Below are 22,023 nucleotides of genomic sequence, written 5' to 3' on the forward strand. Positions count from 1 at the left end.
CTTAGGGGGATGTGACGGAGTTAAGTACTCAATTTCGTGCTATTCGGCAGAGTGCCACCTACTGGCAAACACAAAGCTGTATCTCGAGAACCGTTTGTCCGATCGACTTCAAAGTTGGGGAATGCACCTTACTTCAGTGCAGGTAAAAATAAGCGGCTGGCAACTGCGCATGTGTCGGTGGAAGCATGCTGCTAGTCTTGGCTCTCCCCAGATCTGCAGAGGGTGGAGCAGCACGAGGGGAGAAAATTGGCCAAATACAATTGGGGGAAAAAATCGGAAAAAAAGATTAGACTTCTGGGTACCCATAGAACCCATTCTTAAGGTCTTTGCACACACAGTCCGATTGTTTTCGTATGCGTGTTTTTTAATCCGTCATCTGAAAACACAGACGGGTCCCAGCTCGCAAAAATCTATTGACTGATGCGAAAAACCCAGAAAATCGAACCTCGTCCGAAAACTTGAATGACGGATGTAATTGTCGGACTCGGTGTGTCAATGATGATTGACACAAATGAGGTCGTATTCTTTTTTTTTTTTTACGTCAATTTCGAACGAAAATACGGACTTGGTGTGCAAAAGCTATTATTCAGATATCTTGAAGTGAGAGTTCAAGGGCCCCCTTTGAAAATGGCCCATGCCCGTTTTTCCCTTGCCAAAATTTAGACAAAATTTGGAGCATTATTTAGCTCCCTTCCCAACAAGCTAGCATGACATGGTTGGTACCAATGGATGAAATTCATGAAAATTCAGGATTTTGAAAAGGGGGGGGGGGGGGTTAGGACAGGACATGTCCCCCCATGTCTCTATGGAAATTTCGCCCTTGACCCTTCCACATCTCATTGGAGCTATGGGGCTCCAGTCTGTAATACTTAAGTGTGTGTGTGTGTGTGTGTGTGTGTGTGTGTGTGTGTGCGTGTGCGTGCGCGTGCGCGTGCGCACACATGTGTATGTGTGCATCTGTGATACACACTGTGTTTGTTGCTCTGTGGAGAGAAAGGTCCTAACTGGGAGAATGAGAGTGTGTCAAAAGGTTACGCAATCAGCCCACCACTCTGAGACGTCACAGACCTCTTGTGTGTGTGTGTGTGTGTGTGTGTGCGCGCGCGCGCGTTTCTGACTTTAGGATTAGAGGAAGTGGGGGTGTTGTCCAGAGTGGGTGCAGAGGGGAGAACTCATTGAGGGCTGCACCAAAGTTTTGCATTATACAGATCCCCGCCCCTCCATGCATGTTATATAGTGAAACCTGTAACGCCGACAGGCCATCTGGTAACACATGTTCTGGAAACATCATATGTCATGAAAGGTGAGTACCTTTGAATGAATTGATTTAATTCCAATAATTGATCATAGGTACCCCGTTATTGGAGTTTTTTGTTCAGTCATGGATAATATCGAAGGTTGTTGCTTTGTGCAGATTGACAAAATGTCCTTAGATTGTTTTTGGTTTTTGTTGTCTTTTTGTCAGCAGAGTTGGGTGTAAGATGTAGCTTATAATGCAAATTTCTTTCTAGGATATTTGTAACGCATGAGTTAATGATTATACTGTAGACACAATTGTGTTCAGGCATGTATATTTTAATATACTATATTAATGTATTCTGACTGACTCACATGCCGTTTACCGGTATATTCAGCATCTGAGCATGCTCATTTTGATTTACTTTTAAACACACGTGGGTCATTTTGCCCCTTTATTCTTTCAGAGGGAAGTTATTTTTCTGATAGATAGAAAACGTATAGATTATTGTTTAAAATATGCACATTGTTTTTGTAATCAAGTTATTTTCCTACCATTTGAGAAATGTGACACCTGTCTTAAAATAATTGATAGAAAATTAAAACAAATAAGAGAACCTTCCTAAATAGACAATGTACATCCTCAGTTGACAAAGATTATAGCCTACTGCTTCTGTACCTCTAATATATTAGAGCTATTGAATGATGAACTTAAATTCATTTTTTCTTCTTTCTTTTCTTAATATGGATCTATAGCATTTTGGAAAATGTATATAGATCAATGCACTGATCATTACCAGCTGTGACAGGGGGGCTGGTGTTATTTTCACCTTGGAGACACCAATGAGTAAGGAAGTAGCATGGAAAGTGGAAGTCCCGGACTCCTTGGATCTTATGGGGAAAAGTTAATGGGGTTTTAGAATGGGGATTTCACTTAATAAGGTCGTTTATGGGAGCAGGATAATCTTCACAAACGTGAATCACTTATGACTTTTGAGTCACAAAACAGGTGTGTCACACGTTGACATCAAAATGAAGGCAGAGTTCGAAGATGTGTGTGAGCGAGAGGGCCAATTCTACATAGTTTATTTATAATGTACTCAATAAAAGTTAGTGAGTTACTTTATAGAAAAGAGAACGGCCAATTTGCATATCAATAACTACAGTCTGTGCTCGCAGCGGAGGGAGAGACGCTGTGCTGTGTATGGGAAGTGATGTGATTCAACACTTTTGACCATGTTTAAGCATCGTGATGGGCCTGAAGGTCCAAAGGCCACCCAGCTGAAGGTCCAAAGACCACCCAGCTGAAGGTCCAAAGACCACCCAGATGGGAACTAGAGGCCATCTCACAAAGTGACACCTCTGAATTACACACAATAATAGCATTATTGTGGCGGTTGCGTGCCGTCCGCCGCGGTTGGCCTGTCTATAGCACAGCATTGCATTATTGCGGTTATTGTGACAGAAAGTAGCCGGCTGGAAAAGTTTGAATGTCTGGCCATTTAGCTGGCAGTTGGTGCTTATGGAAAACCCTAATAAAGCATTATCACATTGCCACTCAAAGGAACACTCAGCTGTTTTTTTATTTGTTTGTTTTTTACAAATGCAGACATTGCTTGATTGTTAGTTTTTTTTCTTTCATTCCGGCTTCCCCTCCGCAAACACAATCGTGCCTGTATGGTCGCCCGACCAAGCCGGAGGTAACACGGGGGCGCGAACCTGCGACCCTCGTGGTTGGCAGGCAGGGAATCTACCGCTACACTACCCTGGATGCTTATTTGTGACTGCTTCTGAATACATGAACCATTTGAGAAAGATGAGGCACGATGTGAAATCGATATGCAGGTGTCACCACCTTTGCCACATGACTATTACACATACCTTTTGCCCAAGTGATATAGTTTCACCATCATTTCAACACAGGACATGCTTTTAAAAAGCCATGTGTTCTTTCACAACGAAGACTTGTGTACAATTCAGCACAAACGTGTTTACAGTGTACTGTATTTAATGCATAATGATTCAAGCTTAATTTCTTCCACAACTGCTCTTTAAATAAAGTGCGCAGGTTCAAGCCCCATCTCTGCAGTGCAGCTGCCCTACTACTGCAGTGTCCTTGAGCAACTGAATCCCTCCCAGCTCCATGGATGCTGTTCTGTAGCTAATCCTGACCTCTGACCTGCCTTAAAGGAACACTCCACCTATTTCAACCAGCTTTGTATTATTAGAAAATCAGTAGTAAGCCTATACCAGAAATCTGAACAGTTTTGCAAGCATTCATTTACTTTGACAGTAAATTGAGAGTTGATTTGAGTTAACTTGTGGACCAGTGATGTAATTTGTGCATGAATGACATCACTGGTCCAACTTAACTTAACTCAAATCAACTATCAAAAAATGTTCCATTGTACTTTTATTGCCCAGCTCTGTGTAATCGTAATCGTGCATTAAAAAAAAAACTTTAACCCTAACCCTACAAATCAAAAATGTTATCTTATTTTATGAAAATAATGTGGAAAATTAGTCCAAGTAGCAGTTGTAATATTATACTGCCTCATAAAACTGCAGGGGCGGAACTACAGAATATTGATTCAGTAGTTTTCCACTCTGAATCTAATAAGGAACTTCCTCATTAGATTCAGAGTGGAAAACTACTGAATCATTATGCAAATCTGCCACTAACTTGTATCTCTGTTCTGCAACAGCGGTCTCCTTACTCAATAACCCACCCTGGAGAAAGACATTTAGACTTAGACCAACTTTATTGCCATTCAGAATACAACAAGTGCACGCTAAATGAAATTTCTTTGCATGAGGCTCAGCACAGGGTTCAAATAAGCACAGCCTAGGATAAAAAATATAGGGTTTAAAGTGCATGTAAAATATATAAAAAATATTGTAATATACTAAAAACAGCAAAAAAATAAGATAAAACGGCAGAGATGGACACTGGGAGAAAAGCAAAGTGCAGTAGTGGAAAAAGAATATCCTGAGGATATTATTATAAAGTGCAGTGAGTCCGTTAGCCACCATGTGAGGTATGCTACAATGATCAAAGGACAGAAGGATTGGGAATTTAGTCGTTTGGATTGTAACTCTTTGATGTCCCTACTAAAATTAATTCACCATACCAATGTTCAACCTCCTGCAATCTATACAGACTACATATGTTACTATGTAAGAATAGAGCTACTTTTGACTGAAAGGCTGTAAGATGGAGTGGGCTCAGAAAGGCTTTACAAGAAAATCCAATCATTTACCATGCCATTTATAATGTGGTTTATTAGTTATTTATTAGTGGTTAGAAAAGCTGTCCCATAGGTTTCGTCCCCATGACAACAGCTAAAGTGTGTCCTGTCAAAGGGTCCTTGGGCATGACACTGAAGTCCTACCTCCTAACTCGCTGTAAGTTGCTTTGGAGAGTCGCTAAAATGTGCGAAATGTAAGGGAGTCGGCTACTTTTAATTCAAGTGGTCAGCAAAAGTCGATGCGACTGAGTTACTTTAGAGAAGAGAGAACATTGATAGCTGTGGTCTTTTCCATGCATGCAAAGGATGATAGTCTGATAGAAAGGGTGGCGAGGGCCAGGTCTGTTAATGCAACTTGAGTGAGCACACACAGAGAGGGCTGCAGCACTGGCCCCTAAACTGGGTCTACTCTGGCCAAGGCCCTTGACCGACCTGTAACACGCGCACGTGCTGTAACAACCACTCATCACTGGACTCTCTCAAGCAAGGGAGCTGGAAGGTGGGTGCTGAGGGTGCTGCAGCATCCCCTGGTGGCAAGATATGGGATTTTTGACATTGTTGGATTTTGCTGTCTTGTCAACAAAATGCATTAAAAAACAGTTTGTGCTTCCCAGCTCTAATCTTATTTCATACGCTCTCTCTTCAAAAGTGTTTGATTTTCATCATAATCTCGTTTTCCATAATAATAAGTTCAGTGTTTATGCCTGTGTGGCTGTCTGTTGTAGTGTAAAACGACTAAAGGGAGAGCAGGTGCTTACATGAAAGTGAGTGAGAAAAGGAGAAGATACTGAATAATGACATCACAACAGTATAATCCTAATGTTAATTTAAAATTAAATATTCTTCTAAATATGGATGAAAGTCCAAAAAACGTCAAATTTTCTTCGGCGCTGCAGCACCGGGAGCCCCTTCCTTACAGCACCCCCTACCTAAAAGTACTTCCAGAGCCACTGCTCTCAATGCAGGAAAGGTAGAGGCATTTGCCCCTATGCGAATGTAAACAGCCATATTTGGCACATAGGTACAGTGGAAATTCTCGTTGAGAACTAGCCATGCAACCTTCTCGCTCGCAGTCTTAAAAATCTTAAAAATCTTCAAACAATCCCCCTTTACCACAGCTAGGTACAAATGTTTATGTTAAAGGACTCACTACTGTGACATTTTTAAACCGATTACATAAGGAATTATATGCGTTATTGGAAACCTGTTAATATACAACATGCCATTAGCCTAGATTAGATTAAGCTTTAATTGGCAAATTGGTTCATTGCAGCAGCAGAGACCATGATATTTAAGCAATAGATCACGACAGGCCGTGGTATATGCTTATAAGCCCATAATAATCATATAACATGGTCTGAAGTGAATTGCTTTTATAAAACGGTTACCAAGTATGGCAATATGAAAGTATACTAAACAACTCAGATTTAAATGGCTTAATTAATAATAATTGCTTAATTTAAATCCCTCTGGCTCAGGTCCAAACAGCTCACCCTCGACTCTCCTCAACTCTCCCATCAGAGCAGTGATCATCTCTCCCATTACCATTTGACACAATTTGCAGTGAATGGCTGTAACTGTGGTATATTTAGTGTGGTATATGCTAAATATACCACAGCTGTGAGCCAATCAGATTGCTTGATTTGGGAGAGCCGTTTTATAAAGATAATTATACAACAGGTAGTTCCAACCTAGCAATCTGATTGGACAACTAGACATTTAGAACCTGCTCAAATCAGCATAACAGCACACCTATGAAAAAATACCTCATCACTGAAATATTACTCCACAAACAGACTTGACGTTAGATGCTTTGCTTTCCTCATCAGCTGTGCCTGTTGGCGATGATATATGGCGCTATTTAGTTTAAAAATACATGTGAACAACATGTGGTATTGTCTGTAACTGACAATGTTTAAAAAAATTAATGATAAAAAATACATGTATAAAGTGTAAACTAAGTTTCATTACACAGGTGTAATACTGCTATGACTAATTGTCAGACCCATGAATTTCCAGGAAAACGGAGATAACAAAAAGTTTTTATTTTCAGAGTGAATTGCCCCATAAATACGAATACATTTTGTATATATATTTTATTTTGTTGGTAACTAATATATAATCGCAATATTACACCAGAGGATGTGCTTTACCGTCATTTTTGGCGAGGTACGGAGTTTAGCGCCTCGGTCCTGCTGCATCACTGTCATGCCAATAATGACAGCAAAGCACACCCTCTCTCGTGTAATATTGCTTAGTTCAAACCATCACAACCCCCCAGCTAATGTCAATGTGTCTTAGTTCAAACCATCACAACCCCCCAGCTAATGTCAATGTGTCTATCCCCATTATCTCTCCCCCCCCCCCCCCTCCTGCTCCTATCCCATGTGTCTCAGGACGTACAGGTGACATGGACGACTTGTCCAAGATGGAGCCCTCCAAAGGACACAGCCGGCCCCTGGACATTGTGCCCAGGACAGAAGAGAACATGAAAGCCAGGGGGCAGTGGGGCAACAAGGTTGAGTTTGTCCTGTCAGTGGCGGGAGAGATTATAGGCCTGGGGAACGTCTGGCGCTTCCCCTACCTGTGCTATAAGAACGGAGGAGGTGAGTTCTGAAGTGCTTATGTACATGTGCGGGATAATCAACAGGTAGGTGTGCGTAAAGTAAAGGAGGCATTTGACTGAACTGTCCCTTTACCTGTGTGCTCATACCAGGTGCCTTCTTTATCCCGTACCTGATCTTCCTGTTTGCTTGTGGCATCCCCGTCTTCTTCCTGGAGACCTCTTTGGGCCAGTACACCAGTGAGGGAAGCATCACTAGCTGGAGGAAGATCTGCCCTCTGTTTGAAGGTAATCCACTTATTTTTGAAGGTGAGTACCATGAGTGGATAGATTAATAGGAAGCCCCAGTGAGACTCAAACACCTATGGAAGTGCCATGCTGCATTCCCCCTTTGAGTTAGATGGTTTTGCAAGGTCTGTTTATGGTAAATGGCCTGCATTTATATAGCGCTTTTATCCAAAGCGCTTTACAATCAGTAGATAGTCTACATTCACCCATTCATACACCGATGGCGGCAGGCTGCCACGCATCGGGAGCAAGGAGGGTTAAGTGTCTTGCCCAAGGACACAGCGACAGCAGCTGGGAGGGAGCGGGGATCGAACCGCCAACCCTTGCGTCATTGGCCGACCCGCTCTACCTCCTGAGCTAAAGCCGCCCCTGTTTATCATAGTCTGTTGCATTCTTAATGTTTTATGTGTGTGTGTGTGTGTGTGTGTGTGTGTGGGGGGGGGGGGTGTATGCCAGTATTACTCTGAAACAATTTGTAGATTGTGACAAGGCAGGAATAATGCCAATATTTGTATTACAGCAGTAATTTTAGGAATGTGTGTGCGTGTGTGTGTGTGTGTGTGTGTGTGTGTGTGTGAGACAGAGACGTGTTATGTGCACACAATGGTAATATGTACTGTATGTGCATTTGTGTGTATATGTGTGTGCACACATCTGTGTCAGATCTATCCAGTATGCATGCTACGAAGACGTGGGAGGGCATTGCATGTGGTTGTAAAGGCTGGCATTCAGTCAGCACTGGCTAACATCCAAATCTTCCAAAGATTTAATTCATTTGCCCTCAAATAAGCACAAGTCTGCAGTCTCTCAAACACTGCAGAGAAGTGTTTGCTGCTTTGCTCAAAAATGAGTTTAGCCTTCGCATCCATAGAGCTGTCAATTCTTAGTTACCACTGATTCAAGATCAGCTTCTGTGAGAGGCTCGTGAAAGACTGATTGCTCATGTGTCAGTCGTTAGGGACGCATGACATTTTGCCAAGTAGGACATGTTCCTCGATTAACATCTCACATTGCAATCCTGGACCAACATTGCGATCAACCAGTCACAGCACAGCCCTCTGACATCATCAGTGTGTTGCTGCTACTCCTGTGCATCTTTCACAAGTCCTTTGTGCTTCTATACAGAGGTAAGCTGCGATGGTCCAGAATCAACATAGAGATGATGGTCCTGGACCAACAACACAAAATGATCCAGGATAAACATGGTGATGATGGTGCTGGATCAAGAAAACAAATAATCTAGGATCTCTATAGGATAACTTGCTAACCATGCGTTAGCTCAATTGAATAACATTACAGCTTTAGGTAGGTACTAACATTAGACTATAAATATTAAATATGAATCACTTAAAGACATGGGGTTAAGGATTTTGTTCAGTTGCTGAAGAGTATGTTCAATTGTACTAACTTGAAGTTGGAAAACACAGCTTACCTCTGAAGAAGCTCAAAGGACTTTTGAAAGAAGCACAGGAGTAGCAATAGCACTCTGATGATGTCAGAGGGCTGTGATTGGTTGATTGCAATGTTGGTCCAGGGCCGCAATATGGGATGTTGATCCAGGACCATGTCCTACTTGGCAAAATCACATTGTGCTGGTAGGGACAGTCATCATCAATACTAGACACTTGAAATGGGCTCAATTCAATGCCATCTATCACTGCTCATGTTATTCAGCTACCCAGTTTATTAACAAACTGTTGCTGCCAGAAATGTAAAATTCCTGGGCACCAGATTTTCCCCAGGACAGAGCTACCAGAGCCCAGCTGTTGGAATGTAGGAATTGTAAAAGCTTTCATGGTCTGGGTATAGGTTGAATCAATATTGTGTCTGTCATATCAATCAACAATAGAGAGTAGCAGAACAGACATTCATTTATATGAAAATGTTACAAATTATAAATACATGGTGCTCTTTTATTTAAAAACAAGTGGCAACCTTGACATGTTTCGACAAATGACAACTAATTGTTGCAATCTGTTCTACTGTCCAGTACCATAAATTTCAAACAAATTGTGTTGGTGACATTGGTGCAAAAACGTACAGAACCAGCACCCTTGGCCTTGTACCGCAAGAGGCATGTTTGAGAAGAAAACAATGGACTCGTATCTATTGATGTGTTCTGTTCCAGGAGTGGGCTATGCCACCCAGGTCATTGCAGGGTTGCTGAACGTCTACTACATCGTCGTGCTGGCATGGGCCATCTTCTACCTGTCCAACTCCTTCACCTGGGACTTACCATGGGCCTCCTGCAACAACACATGGAACACAGGTCAGACACAAGGCACCATACACACAGCCACACACCTGCCATTGTTAGACGTGTGTCCTCGCTGTCCAGTCAAATCATCTCCAAAATAAGAACTTTCCAGGAAAAATAGCTTTGTTTGACCACCATGTAGTTTTGAGTTGGTAATTGATTTTTGATTTTTTTTTATTAGACCAAAGGTGGTAGAATTTTGACCCTGTTGTACAGTATCTGATAGGACAGCACTATTGATAGTATATTGTAGCAAGCTAAGTGTTCAGTGGCAATAATTCAGGCAGAGAGATATGATCCCGGCTTTAGTAGCAGATCCTGTGCCCCATACACTGCAAGACTACAGTCAATGCTGTTTATTTGCATTAGAACACCCACACCCACGCACTGCATCTCAGCCCGAGAAAGCTTGGATTTCTGCATTGGGTTGAATGTCTTTTTACCCAAAGGGTAGCGTCTACCCTTTGGGTAGACGCTACCGCTCCATTAAATGCTCCACTACTCGCTTTGCGAGAAGCTTTTATCCGAGTGCTGTGCGTAGTTTGAACGATCACAAATCTAAACGGTAGATCTCTGTTGTCTAGACCACCTAGACACACCTAGACCTTTATTTTTTCTGTTATTTTCTTTTGTATAAGATGTCTTATACTGGTCTTCTCATGCAATTAATCCTTGCTTAGGCACTTTACTACTGTGCACTTTATGTCTGACTGTGCACTTTGTTTGCTCCTGCACTTTAATAAGTGAGCTGGATGACTCGGGCCTTTATCCACAGATGTACCTGTCTCCTTTTATTATTTTATTGTTTTATTCTCTTATTTTATCTTATTTACTTTTTAAACCTTTTTACTGTCTGTCTATTTATATGCTATGTTATGTTGTCATGACTTGTCATATTTGTGTCTGTTTTAAGCTCTTGCACCCCAATTCCAATGTAGTTCCGACTGCAAATGGTAAATAAACTGACTCTGACTCTGACTCTGACTTTTTGTTTCTCCTTCTTTCAAGATTCCTGCATGGAGTTCCAGAGGGGGAATAGTTCCATCAATCACTATAAGAACAGCACCTCTCCTGTCATTGAGTTCTGGGAGTAAGTGCCTCGTTAGGGACTGTTGTCCAGCTCAGCTGTGTCCTAGAATGGCCTTCAGTGCCAACAACGGAACAAATATTCAAATCATTTAATCTTGTATTCTCTCCACCTTTTTCCTCATTTTTACTTTACATACTGTATACTTTCACTTATTTCGAGAATTGCATTTGAACATATGTTTCAAGATAATATTAATGGAAAAAAATACTTGGGGCAAAGTATTTGAAAAAGTGAAAATCAATGGAAGTGTCACTCTCATATTAGCAGATTTTTCCAGATTTATTTGAAGAAATGTGTTTGTTAGACTGCATACAAGAATTTTCTGTTGATTATGTTTTCTACTTTTGCAACAACAAAAAAAGCCTTTTTGAATAGGCTCTTATCTTCCCTCCAAGTAATGCATAAACATGTAATACTTAGGTGATTTGCAGTTATGATATGCGTTCAGACAGAACACCATTCTGTAAAATCACTTTTGTTTAGAGATGTGAGCATAAATATGATAAAATGTGATATAATCAATTCCATCTATGATTTGATGAATTTGAGAGAGGAAAAAAATTGTGTGTGTGTGTGTGTGTGTGTGTGTGTGTGTGTGTGTGTGCGCGTGTGTGTGTGCGTGTGTGCGCGTGCGTGCGTGTGTGTGTGTGTGCTGTCTGTGTCTTTGTGTGTGTTTCCAGGCGGAGGGTGCTCAGGTTATCCCCCGGTATCGATCAGATTGGCTCTCTGAACTGGGACCTGGTGGCATGTCTGGTAGCTGCCTGGATCATCTGCTACTTCTGCATCTGGAAGGGAGTCAAGTCAACTGGCAAGGTAAAATGCTCCACCCTGGGATCTTAAAGTTATCATCTGTGCCACTTTCATATGAATAAATGCCTGTTTCACTGTTTTGCTGTAGAACATTATCTGATTAGTGAACCAAGTCAACAAGCTATACCTACATTTGGTCGGTCTTTCCTCAGACACACATGAAGTGATTCGATTTATGTTTCTGTCAGCAGCAACAGCTGTTTGGAATAAATAGAAGAAAATCTTAGTAAGACGGTACAGTGCAAAAACACCACAGCAATGACCGCTTAGCAGCAGACATGTTGTCATAATCAAAAGAATGAGGCTCTGCATACCACTTTAAGATCTTCATTCCAACTGTATTAATAATGATCATCACCATCATCATCACCATCATCATCATCATTATCGCCGTCATTATATAGCACTTTCCAAAACAGAGTTACAAAGTGCTATAAGACAAACAATAAAACAAATGCCAATCAATGCCTACAAACGACATAGTTCCTTGCTAGAAACGGGACTACTAAACGATACCCCACACACTTAACTTCACCGAAAAACAATGCTGATTTATTTTGCACATGATCTCACACGTATCCGGAAACTGTAAACAGTTTTGCAGACATTCATTTAGTTTGACAGTTATTCACAGTTGATTTGAGTTCAAGTTGAATGCCAGTGATGTCATTTGTGATGTCACTTGTGCATGAATGACATCACTGGCATCAACTTTCACTCAAATAAACTGCCAATAACTGAAAAACTGTTTACAGTTTTCAGATATGTGTGGGATCATATGCAAAATAAATCGACATTGTTTTTTGGTGAAGTTCTCCTTTAAGCAGTCCACACAGGCAGACCTAATGAGGGGATGTTGTGTCTCTTCAGGTGGTGTACTTCACAGCCACATTCCCTTACGCCATGCTGTTGATCCTGCTGATCCGAGGGGTCACCCTGCCCGGAGCCACCCTGGGAATCAAGTACTACCTCTACCCCGACCTGGAACGCCTGTCTGACCCGCAGGTATGCCGGACACACGCGCACGCACGCACGCACACACACACACACACACACACACACACACACACACACACCCAGGGATGAGTATAATTTATTGGCTTAATTAAAAACAAAAAATATTATTAGTTTATCCGTAATTAAATTTAGATCAATTTGATCAATTAAACACGCATTGACTATCTCATTTTTATTCTATCCCAAGGTATGGATGGATGCTGGAACTCAGATCTTCTTCTCCTATGCCATCTGCCTGGGCTGTCTCACTGCCCTGGGGAGCTACAACAAATATAACAACAACTGCTACAGGTCAGGATTGAAATGCTAAGGTAACATCATGATCAACCTAACGCTAACGATAATGCTAATGCTAATGCTAACATCATGATCAACCTAACGCTAATGCTAATGCTAATGCTAACATCATGATCAACCCCTCAATGGATCAACCTAACAATGCATGCTTCCCTCTCTATCTTGCTTGTCAATATTTTGTTGGGCTTAACACAAGGTAGATGTAATTCACAGTCTCCCTCTACTGGCGTGACCAGGAGAGACTTTGTCACGTTGGGCATTGTTCGTTATTAGTGAAGTTCCACATGATGCTATTACGATCATAATGCCATTTTGTTGACACATTCTTATCCGGGCAGCATTAGTTTAATTTAATCTTAATCGTTAGTACCGCGCTCTCTACACTGAGTCATACATCTTGTGATATTTCTATCTTCCTTTCTGTGCTCTTTCCAGGGACTGCCTGTCACTGTGTTTCCTGAACCTTTCTGTGCTCTTTCCAGGGACTGCCTGTCACTGTGTTTCCTGAACAGTGGCACCAGCTTCATAGCAGGTTTTGCGATCTTCTCCATCCTGGGCTTTATGTCTTATGAGCAGAACGTACCCATCTCAGAAGTGGCTGAATCTGGTTGGTGCTTCTCTTACTGTGTTTGGGAAGGGGGGGGGGGGGGGGGTGCTTCTCTTACTGTGTTTGGGAAGGAGGGGGGGGGGAGGTGCTTCTCTTACTGTGTTTGGGGGGGGGGGGGGAGGTGCTTCTCTTACTGTGTTTGGGAAGGAGGGGGGGGGAGGTGCTTCTCTTACTGTGTTTGGGAAGGAGGGGGGAGGGGGGTGCTTCTCTTACTGTGTTTGGGAAGGAGGGGGGGGGAGGTGCTTCTCTTACTGTGTTTGGGAAGGAGGGGGGGGGGGTGCTTCTCTTACTGTGTTTGGGAAGGAGGGGGGGAGGGGGGTGCTTCTCTTACTGTGTTTGGGAAGGAGGGGGGGAGGGGGGTGCTTCTCTTACTGTGTTTGGGAAGGAGGGGGGGGGGAGGTGCTTCTCTTACTGTGTTTGGGAAGGAGGGGGGGGGGGGTGCTTCTCTTACTGTGTTTGGGAAGGAGGGGGGGAGGGGGGTGCTTCTCTTACTGTGTTTGGGAAGGAGGGGGGGGGGGTGCTTCTCTTACTGTGTTTGGGAAGGAGGGGGGGAGGGGGGTGCTTCTCTTACTGTGTTTGGGAAGGAGGGGGGGAGGGGGGTGCTTCTCTTACTGTGTTTGGGAAGGAGGGGGGTGCTTCTCTTACTGTGTTTGGGAAGGTGGGGGGGAGGGGGGTGCTTCTCTTACTGTGTTTGGAAGTGGGGGGGGGGAGGTGCTTCTCTTACTGTGTTTGGGAAGGGGGGGGGGTGCTTCTCTTACTGTGTTTGGAAGTGGGGGGGGGTGCTTCTCTTACTGTGTTTGGAAGTGGGGGGGGGGGTGCTTCTCTTACTGTGTTTGGGAAGGGGGGGGGTGCTTCTCTTACTGTGTTTGGAAGTGGGGGGGGGGTGCTTCTCTTACTGTGTTTGGGAAGGGGGGGGAGGTGCTTCTCTTACTGTGTTTGGGAAGGAGGGGGGGGGGTGCTTCTCTTACTGTGTTTGGGAAGGGTGGGGGGGAGCGGGGGGGGGGCACTAGTACAGACACTTGTGCAGAATATCTGATGAGTGTGCTTTATAGTAAAATGACTTTTATTTGCATGATTAATTTTGCTTATTTTGATTTTGAAAGGGATATTGTTCAGAAAAGGTGGATTGTACAGTACTAGCAGAATACTACCTGTCCCTATATGCCATTTTATCAGGCCTCGTTCACAGAGTTGGCATGCAGCCTCTCCTCTCTGTGCCCCAGGGATGTATTGTTCTTGGACCAGACACTTAGCATTCTTATTATAGGACATGCCAAATTTGATCTAGAAAGCCTGGGCAAATATCTGAGATGTCTGAGCATTAACATAAAAATCAATCTATCAATCGATTTGAGGGAATTTGAGAAGGCAAATATATTTCTGAATTTAAAATCGAAATGTTGACCATAGGCTTAACTTTGACTATTGCATAAACCGTTAGACACATCATCTTTCTTTCAATTTCCACAATATGCCATAACATACACCAGATACACTTTACAGCTTTGTGAATCACAGGAAATGTATCCCATGCTTTTTTCATGATATTATCAAAACTTCTTATTTGTAGTCACCTCAGGACCCTTTGAGAATGTTAATTTGAATTAGGTCCATTGTATCCCTTTAAATTCAAATGGTAACCTTGTCTAACTCAGGTCCAGGTTTGGCCTTCATAGCCTATCCTCTGTCTAACTCAGGTCCAGGTTTGGCCTTCATAGCCTATCCTCTGTCTAACTCAGGTCCAGGTTTGGCCTTCATAGCCTATCCTCTGTCTAACTCAGGTCCAGGTTTGGCCTTCATAGCCTATCCTCTGTCTAACTCAGGTCCAGGTTTGGCCTTCATAGCCTATCCTCTGTCTAACTCAGGTCCAGGTTTGGCCTTCATAGCCTATCCTCTGTCTAACTCAGGTCCAGGTTTGGCCTTCATAGCCTATCCTCTGTCTAACTCAGGTCCAGGGTTGGCCTTCATAGCCTATCCTCTGTCTAACTCAGGTCCAGGTTTGGCCTTCATAGCCTATCCTCTGTCTAACTCAGGTCCAGGTTTGGCCTTCATAGCCTATCCTCTGTCTAACTCAGGTCCAGGTTTGGCCTTCATAGCCTATCCTCTGTCTAACTCAGGTCCAGGTTTGGCCTTCATAGCCTATCCTCTGTCTAACTCAGGTCCAGGTTTGGCCTTCATAGCCTATCCTCTGTCTAACTCAGGTCCAGGTTTGGCCTTCATAGCCTATCCTCTGTCTAACTCAGGTCCAGGTTTGGCCTTCATAGCCTATCCTCTGTCTAACTCAGGTCCAGGTTTGGCCTTCATAGCCTATCCTCTGTCTAACTCAGGTCCAGGTTTGGCCTTCATAGCCTATCCTCTGTCTAACTCAGGTCCAGGTTTGGCCTTCATAGCCTATCCTCTGTCTAACTCAGGTCCAGGTTTGGCCTTCATAGCCTATCCTCGTGCTGTGTCCATGATGCCCTTCTCCCCTCTGTGGGCCTGCTTCTTCTTCATTATGATCATCTTTCTGGGACTAGACAGCCAAGTAAGACACACGCACGCACGCACACACACACACGCACGCACGCACACACACACACACACGCACGCACGCGCACGCACGCACACTCACACACACACACACACACACACACACACACACACACACACACACACACACAGTCTGACATACCTTCTACCCCACAGCCCTTCTACATAATAATAATAATAATAATCATAATGATAAGAAGAAGAAGAGTATTTATATCGCACCTGTTTCCAAAGTGCATTGAAAATTTGATTTTAAAAAGCAATGAAACAATAATAAACAGATTCAATTCAGATAGGAGGACAGAGGTTGAGAAAGAAGTAAATAGTGGGATAGTCCTCCTATGAAAACCATGAAAACAATGAAGAGACATTTGTAAGAAGTCATTTAAAATAAGTTATTCTCTCCAAAGTTGAGGGACCCTGATGGCAAAAGCATGGTCACCTTTAATTTAAAGTCTAGACTTTGGAACGGCCAGAAGGGCCCCAAGGCTGCACACTACACTAGCTCATATGGGGTCGTCGTCATATCTGTTATAGGCAGGCCCGCACTTTAAAAGTCAGGGTTAACCCTAACCCTCTAAACAGAACAGGGAGTCAAGGGGGGTTGGGGTGATGTACAAGACCGCATGGGTACACAAACACCATCATGTGTTTGTCTGTATACTCTCTCCCTATCAGTTTGTGTGTGTGGAGAGCCTGGTGACAGCCATGGTGGACATGTATCCCTCCACCTTCCGTCGCAAGCACCGCAGGGAGCTCTTCATCCTGGCAGTGGCTGTGGTCTCCTTCCTCGTGGGCCTCGTCATGCTGACGGAGGTTGGTCACACTGCTATAATGACCATTACAGAACAAGCATTTGATCTTGTGAAAAGGCAGGTTTCTGCATGAGCATAACGACAAACAATGAAGATTTCTGATATCTGTAAATGGTCAGCCAATGGTTTCTTTCCTTAAAGGCACTGAGGATGATCTCTGCACCAGAATGTTTGCTCCTCAACCTTTCTCGTTTTTTTGACAGCATTGCAGGGTTCCTTCCACTTGCTCTACCTATAACCTCTGTGTGTCCCTCTACAGGGAGGCATGTATGTCTTCCAGCTCTTTGACTACTACGCGGCCAGTGGGATGTGCCTGCTCTTTGTGGCTTTTTTTGAGACCGTTTGCATCGCTTGGATTTATGGTGAGTGTGTCGGCCAGGCTGTGTGGGGATGCATGGAGGGGCGGGGCATCATCAAGACAACGGTTTTATTTTCACAAGCGACATGAGCACTATTCATCCCTGTCCACTGCCCTCTAGCACACTGGGCCAATCCATACAATTACAGGGTCTTTCTTGTTTGACTTGCAGATGAGGAAGCTAAAGGCTAAATGAGTTCTACATTATTTAACTTGATGGGTTATGTCTAATGTCCAAGTGACTAACTAAATTAACTAAATGAGCAAAAAAATAGAATGAATCTTATCATGATTGTATGTCAGTTGCTTATTAGAAATTGATGGTTGTCTCTCCACTGCTTCCCTCATCTCTCCCTCATTATAGGTGCTGACCGTTTCTATGACAACATCGAGGACATGATTGGCTATCGCCCCAGCTCTGTCATCAAATACTGCTGGCTTTATTTCACTCCTGCAACATGCTTTGTAGGTTTCACATTCATTTTCAATGCATCTCCTTATCCCATGTCAACACCCTTGAAATAAGAGCACCCCCGGCCTAGTGGCTGATGTTGTAAATTTATCTCAGTTTGCAAATGACACAAATTAGTTTAAGGTATAATAATCAGCTTTTTAGTTTAAAAGATTGACACATTTCGGGTTTGTAGCTTGGTCTGAAACCATCACAATAAAAGCACCAAACATCACTGTCTTTCTCTACTCAGGCAACCTTTGCCTTCTCCTTGATCAAGTACACTCCTCTGAAGTACAACAATGAGTACGTGTACCCACGCTGGGGCGACGGTCTGGGCTGGATCCTGGCCCTGTCCTCCATGCTGTGTATTCCCCTCTGGGCAGCGATGAAGCTCTACTACACCCCTGGAACACTGAAAGAAGTAAGTGGTGCACAAATACTGTAACAATACCGCCCTCATCTGGCGGAGTCAGGTTACAAATACTGTCCTTAACAGCAGCCCGGCCTGCCTTTTCTCATTTCAGAGGAATAGACTTGTTTGTAGGGATGTCACAATATATCGTCCCACAATATATCGCGATATCAAAACGTGACAATATGTATCGTTGAGATGAAATCTCATATCGTGAGAAAAAGAAGCTGAACATGGTGGCACTGATCTGCAGCTGATTGCATGCTCGCTCTCCTTTTCATTGCTTTGTTTGAACAGACGAGGGATGTTACAGACACGGAGGATGACAATGGTGAAATTACACAAATTAGCGTGGAGGATGCCCCCACAACTTACAAATCGATCGCAAAAAAATATTGTTAAAATATCGTATCGTATCGTTATCGTGAATCCAATATCGTGTATCGTATCGTATCGTCAACTGAGTGTATCGTGACACCCCTACTTGTTTGACATCATTTATTGTCCTGTAGTGTTGGGCAAATTACTGCAAATTAGTAATTAGTTACAGTTAGTAGTTGCTTGTTTCAAAAGATGGTTTAATTACTTCACAAATTACTGCATAATAAAAGTATTTAGTTACTAGGGAAAGTAACTTTTGCATTACTTTTAAAAGTGTGAGTGTCAATTGTCAATTTCGCTTATTAATGCACACATTATGTTAGCGTTGCTCTGGCACAGTGTGGGACAAGACATACTGTCAAATTGTATCCATCCTACCTGCATAGGATACTTCAACATTCCTTATTGGGGAGGCTTATAGCATATAGTATAATAATTCTGATTCCGATTCTGATTCTGATCTGATATAGGGGTCTTGCTCCAGCTCCGGCATGTGGAGCATTTTTGCCATGCAGGGAGGACCTGGACTAGGTCCGATGATCATAAACTGGATAATCCTCTGAAGTTGTCCACTATTTTCACGTCCTAAAATAACTAGTAACTACTAGTACATTTAAATTCCAGTCATTGTAATTCAGTTACAAAATTTGAAAAACACTGGTCCCCAGCAACTGTAATGGAATACACTTTTTTAACCGTTATTTATACAGGGGGAGTCTCACTGAGAGCAATGCTCTCTTTTTCAGCAGCGCCCTGTTCACATTCGCACACACATACCTGGAAAGCTGACCAGTACAACCACAGTCTGATCTGCTGGCCACTGAGCAGCTACACTGGAGAGGTTGGGGTTAAGGGCCTTGCTCAAGGGCACCTCAGTGGTGGTAATGAGGGAGGGGCAAGCGCTGCCTTTTCACTTCCCTCCCCCCCAGATTTATTCTGCCGGTCCCGGGGATTGAACCGACGACCTTCTGGTCACAAGCTCGCTTCTCTAACTTTTAGGCCACCACTGCCACAAGTAACGTGTAATTGAAGAAGTTCCCATGTTTGTACTCAGACTCTGTTAGTCTATCTGTTTGTGTAAATAGCCATCACATAACAGTGCAGCATGCCAGGGTTTTTACTGTTTTAACCACACCTTTCTCTTTCGTTACCTCTGTCTTTTACAGCGCCTTACACTCCTGACTACTCCTTCCACTGAGTTACCCAAGACCAAGCTGGAGAAGGAGAAGCTGCTGGCCATCTTTCCCCCAGACGGCGTCAGCCTCTGTCAAAAAGCCCCGGCCACCAAGGACGGCTACTTCCCCGTCGAGGAGAAGGACTCTAAATGCTAGAGTCCTGAGAGCCTCCGAGGCCTCAGCCCTTTCTCACTCAAGTCCAAACTCTTATTAGAGCCTCGCTTTGTCATGCGCCTTGTGCGTTTGAGGTAACGCGCCCCGGTACCTTGTGCGTTTGAGGTAACGTGCCCCGGTACCTTGTGCGTTTCAGGTTAAAAAAGCACTCTGCACCTGTGGCTTCAGGCAAAGGTGAAGTATGCATTGGGCTTGTCGTCCAGAACGAGGTGGGAAGAGGGGACTCTCTCTCTCCCTGGTTTTGGGTTATGGGCTTTGGGCTTGAAGACCCTAACCCCACCACCATATCCAGACCCTAACCTAAACCCTAAAACCACCTACCCAATGCCTAACCCTAAGACCACCTACAGTGCCCAATGCAACCCTAACTCTAAGACCACCTACCCCATACCTAACCCTAAGACCACCTACCCAATGCCTAAACCCAACCTGTGGAGTCCTAGTGCATAACTTAATAGCTGCCTGACCACGCAGTGCCGGTTTAACGGTCCGCCCGTTGCACGTTCCATAATACGCCCAACGGTTCTGGGACGCGTGGAACGAGTTACCTCCAACGCACAAGGTACCGGGGAGCGTTACCTCAAATGCACAAGGTACCACGGCGTGTTACCTCAAACGCACAAGGCATGTGACAAAGGGGCTTTGGGACGAGTTCAGAGTCAGAACCTGTTGCAGCGGTCGATGGTTAATCCCCAGCTGTGACACTCTGCCTGGTCTCATCCCAACACTCACACACAATACCTCATCAGACAAGGTGACCAAACAGGCACAGATGCACACTTGCAGAGTGAGTCAGTCTTCTTCTGCTGCTGTTATTGGGGAAACAGCACTGGTTATTGTTCCTGGTGCTTTCCTTTTTGTACCTTCACAAATTACGCCTTTCCCATTCATTAAGATTTTCATCCTTCTACGAGAGAATTGGTCCCCATTTTTCCTCCCCCTGCTGGGCAGTATTTGAACAAGGAAAGTTCTGTTGATTTGGCATTCACCTGTGGCGGAGTCGCATAAAAAACATAGTCTGTTATTTTTATACAATGACTAAGGATTTAAACATAGTCCATTGTTTTATACAGCGGCTAAGGATTTTTGTGTCTGCTTTCTAAGGAAGCTTATTTCTCATTTTCATGGACATCTCTAATGTTCGATTAGTATGACATGATGAACATTGTGTTTATTCACTGTTCCTAACAACTGGTTGCTGTGGATGAAGCGCTGCATAGAGGCACTACAGTGTGTGATTTCTCCAATAGCAAGGATGTGGATCTTTGTGTAGAGAGAGAAAAGAAAACATAAATGCACACTAATAGCTCATGTAAAATGCAGTTCTGTAAAAGAACAGGATTTTACATTTACAGAGGTCAATTGATACCAACTTTGTTCATTGAGCTTCGCCTTTACTTCAGATTAATTTTTATGTTCATAGATCAATCAGATCTTTTTTCTGCTTAGCTATACCAAGTTTAGCATATTTACATGTCAGTCTTTACAGGATCACACTTTTTTTATTATTATTGTCATGATTTTAATTTAGTGTGAGTGTTGCCTCATCTCCATTGCACTGAATTGCATGAAATTAAAATGTGAAGTGCCTAAAGGAGATAACTTTGACAGTTGTGGTGGATTTTAACAGAGGAGGTGATTGTTGTTAGTCTACATCTGCTATATTTGAAGGATATCATTCCAAAACGAGATGTTTGCCATTTGAAAATATTGGCACCTACTCCTTCCTTTTTAAATCAATTTTTTATTCATTTTTAAAAAATTACATAAAAAACACAAACATCTACCAAAAAGAAAACGTATACACACACACACACACATCCCTGCTTCCTCCAGTCTGCATGTTGAAGTGTGCTTGGTTAAGATACTGAACCCCAAATTCTTCCCGATGGCTGTGCCAACACCCTGCGTGGTACCTTGCCGCCATGGGTGTATGCATGCGTGTGTGAATGGGTGAATCATGGCCCTATTCATTGTAAAGCACTTTGGATAAAAACGCGATATAAATGCAGGCCATTTGCCATTTTTTGCCATACTGTAATGAACTTCAGCCTGATAAAAACATACTGTAGCTGTTGGAATTAAAGTCTTCACTTAGAGTTTGGAAACACTTTTATAATTGTAATTTTTCTGTGCTGTGTTATAATTCTTTGGGGGGTTTGAAACACCCGTATCGATTTACACACACACACACACACACACACACACACACAAACAGTTTAGAAAGAAAATGTATTGCATTTTAGCAATAGGCCTACAGGTTGGACTTATATAGCCTATGATAAACTAAACCATATTTTCAAATTAGTGTA

At 43.1% G+C, this 22,023-nt stretch overlaps 1 protein-coding gene across 1 annotated transcript; it reads left to right on the top strand.

The window, feature by feature from the left end:
- Positions 1–1,255: 1,255 nt before the first annotated feature.
- Positions 1,256–21,778, top strand: slc6a13 (solute carrier family 6 member 13). Its single transcript, XM_083663254.1, has 15 exons — positions 1,256–1,303; positions 6,881–7,090; positions 7,201–7,335; positions 9,464–9,604; positions 10,601–10,682; positions 11,363–11,495; positions 12,363–12,497; positions 12,697–12,800; positions 13,289–13,413; positions 15,825–15,937; positions 16,621–16,758; positions 17,017–17,119; positions 17,480–17,580; positions 17,820–17,990; positions 19,529–21,778. Exons 1-15 carry the CDS (start codon positions 1,297–1,299, stop codon positions 19,691–19,693), a joined length of 1,863 nt encoding a protein of 620 aa, XP_083519380.1. The 5' UTR covers positions 1,256–1,296; the 3' UTR covers positions 19,694–21,778.
- Positions 21,779–22,023: the final 245 nt, after the last annotated feature.

The sequence above is a fragment of the Poromitra crassiceps genome (genome assembly GCF_964638095.1).
Source record: "Poromitra crassiceps genome assembly, chromosome: 30".
Taxonomy (NCBI): domain Eukaryota; kingdom Metazoa; phylum Chordata; class Actinopteri; order Beryciformes; family Melamphaidae; genus Poromitra; species Poromitra crassiceps.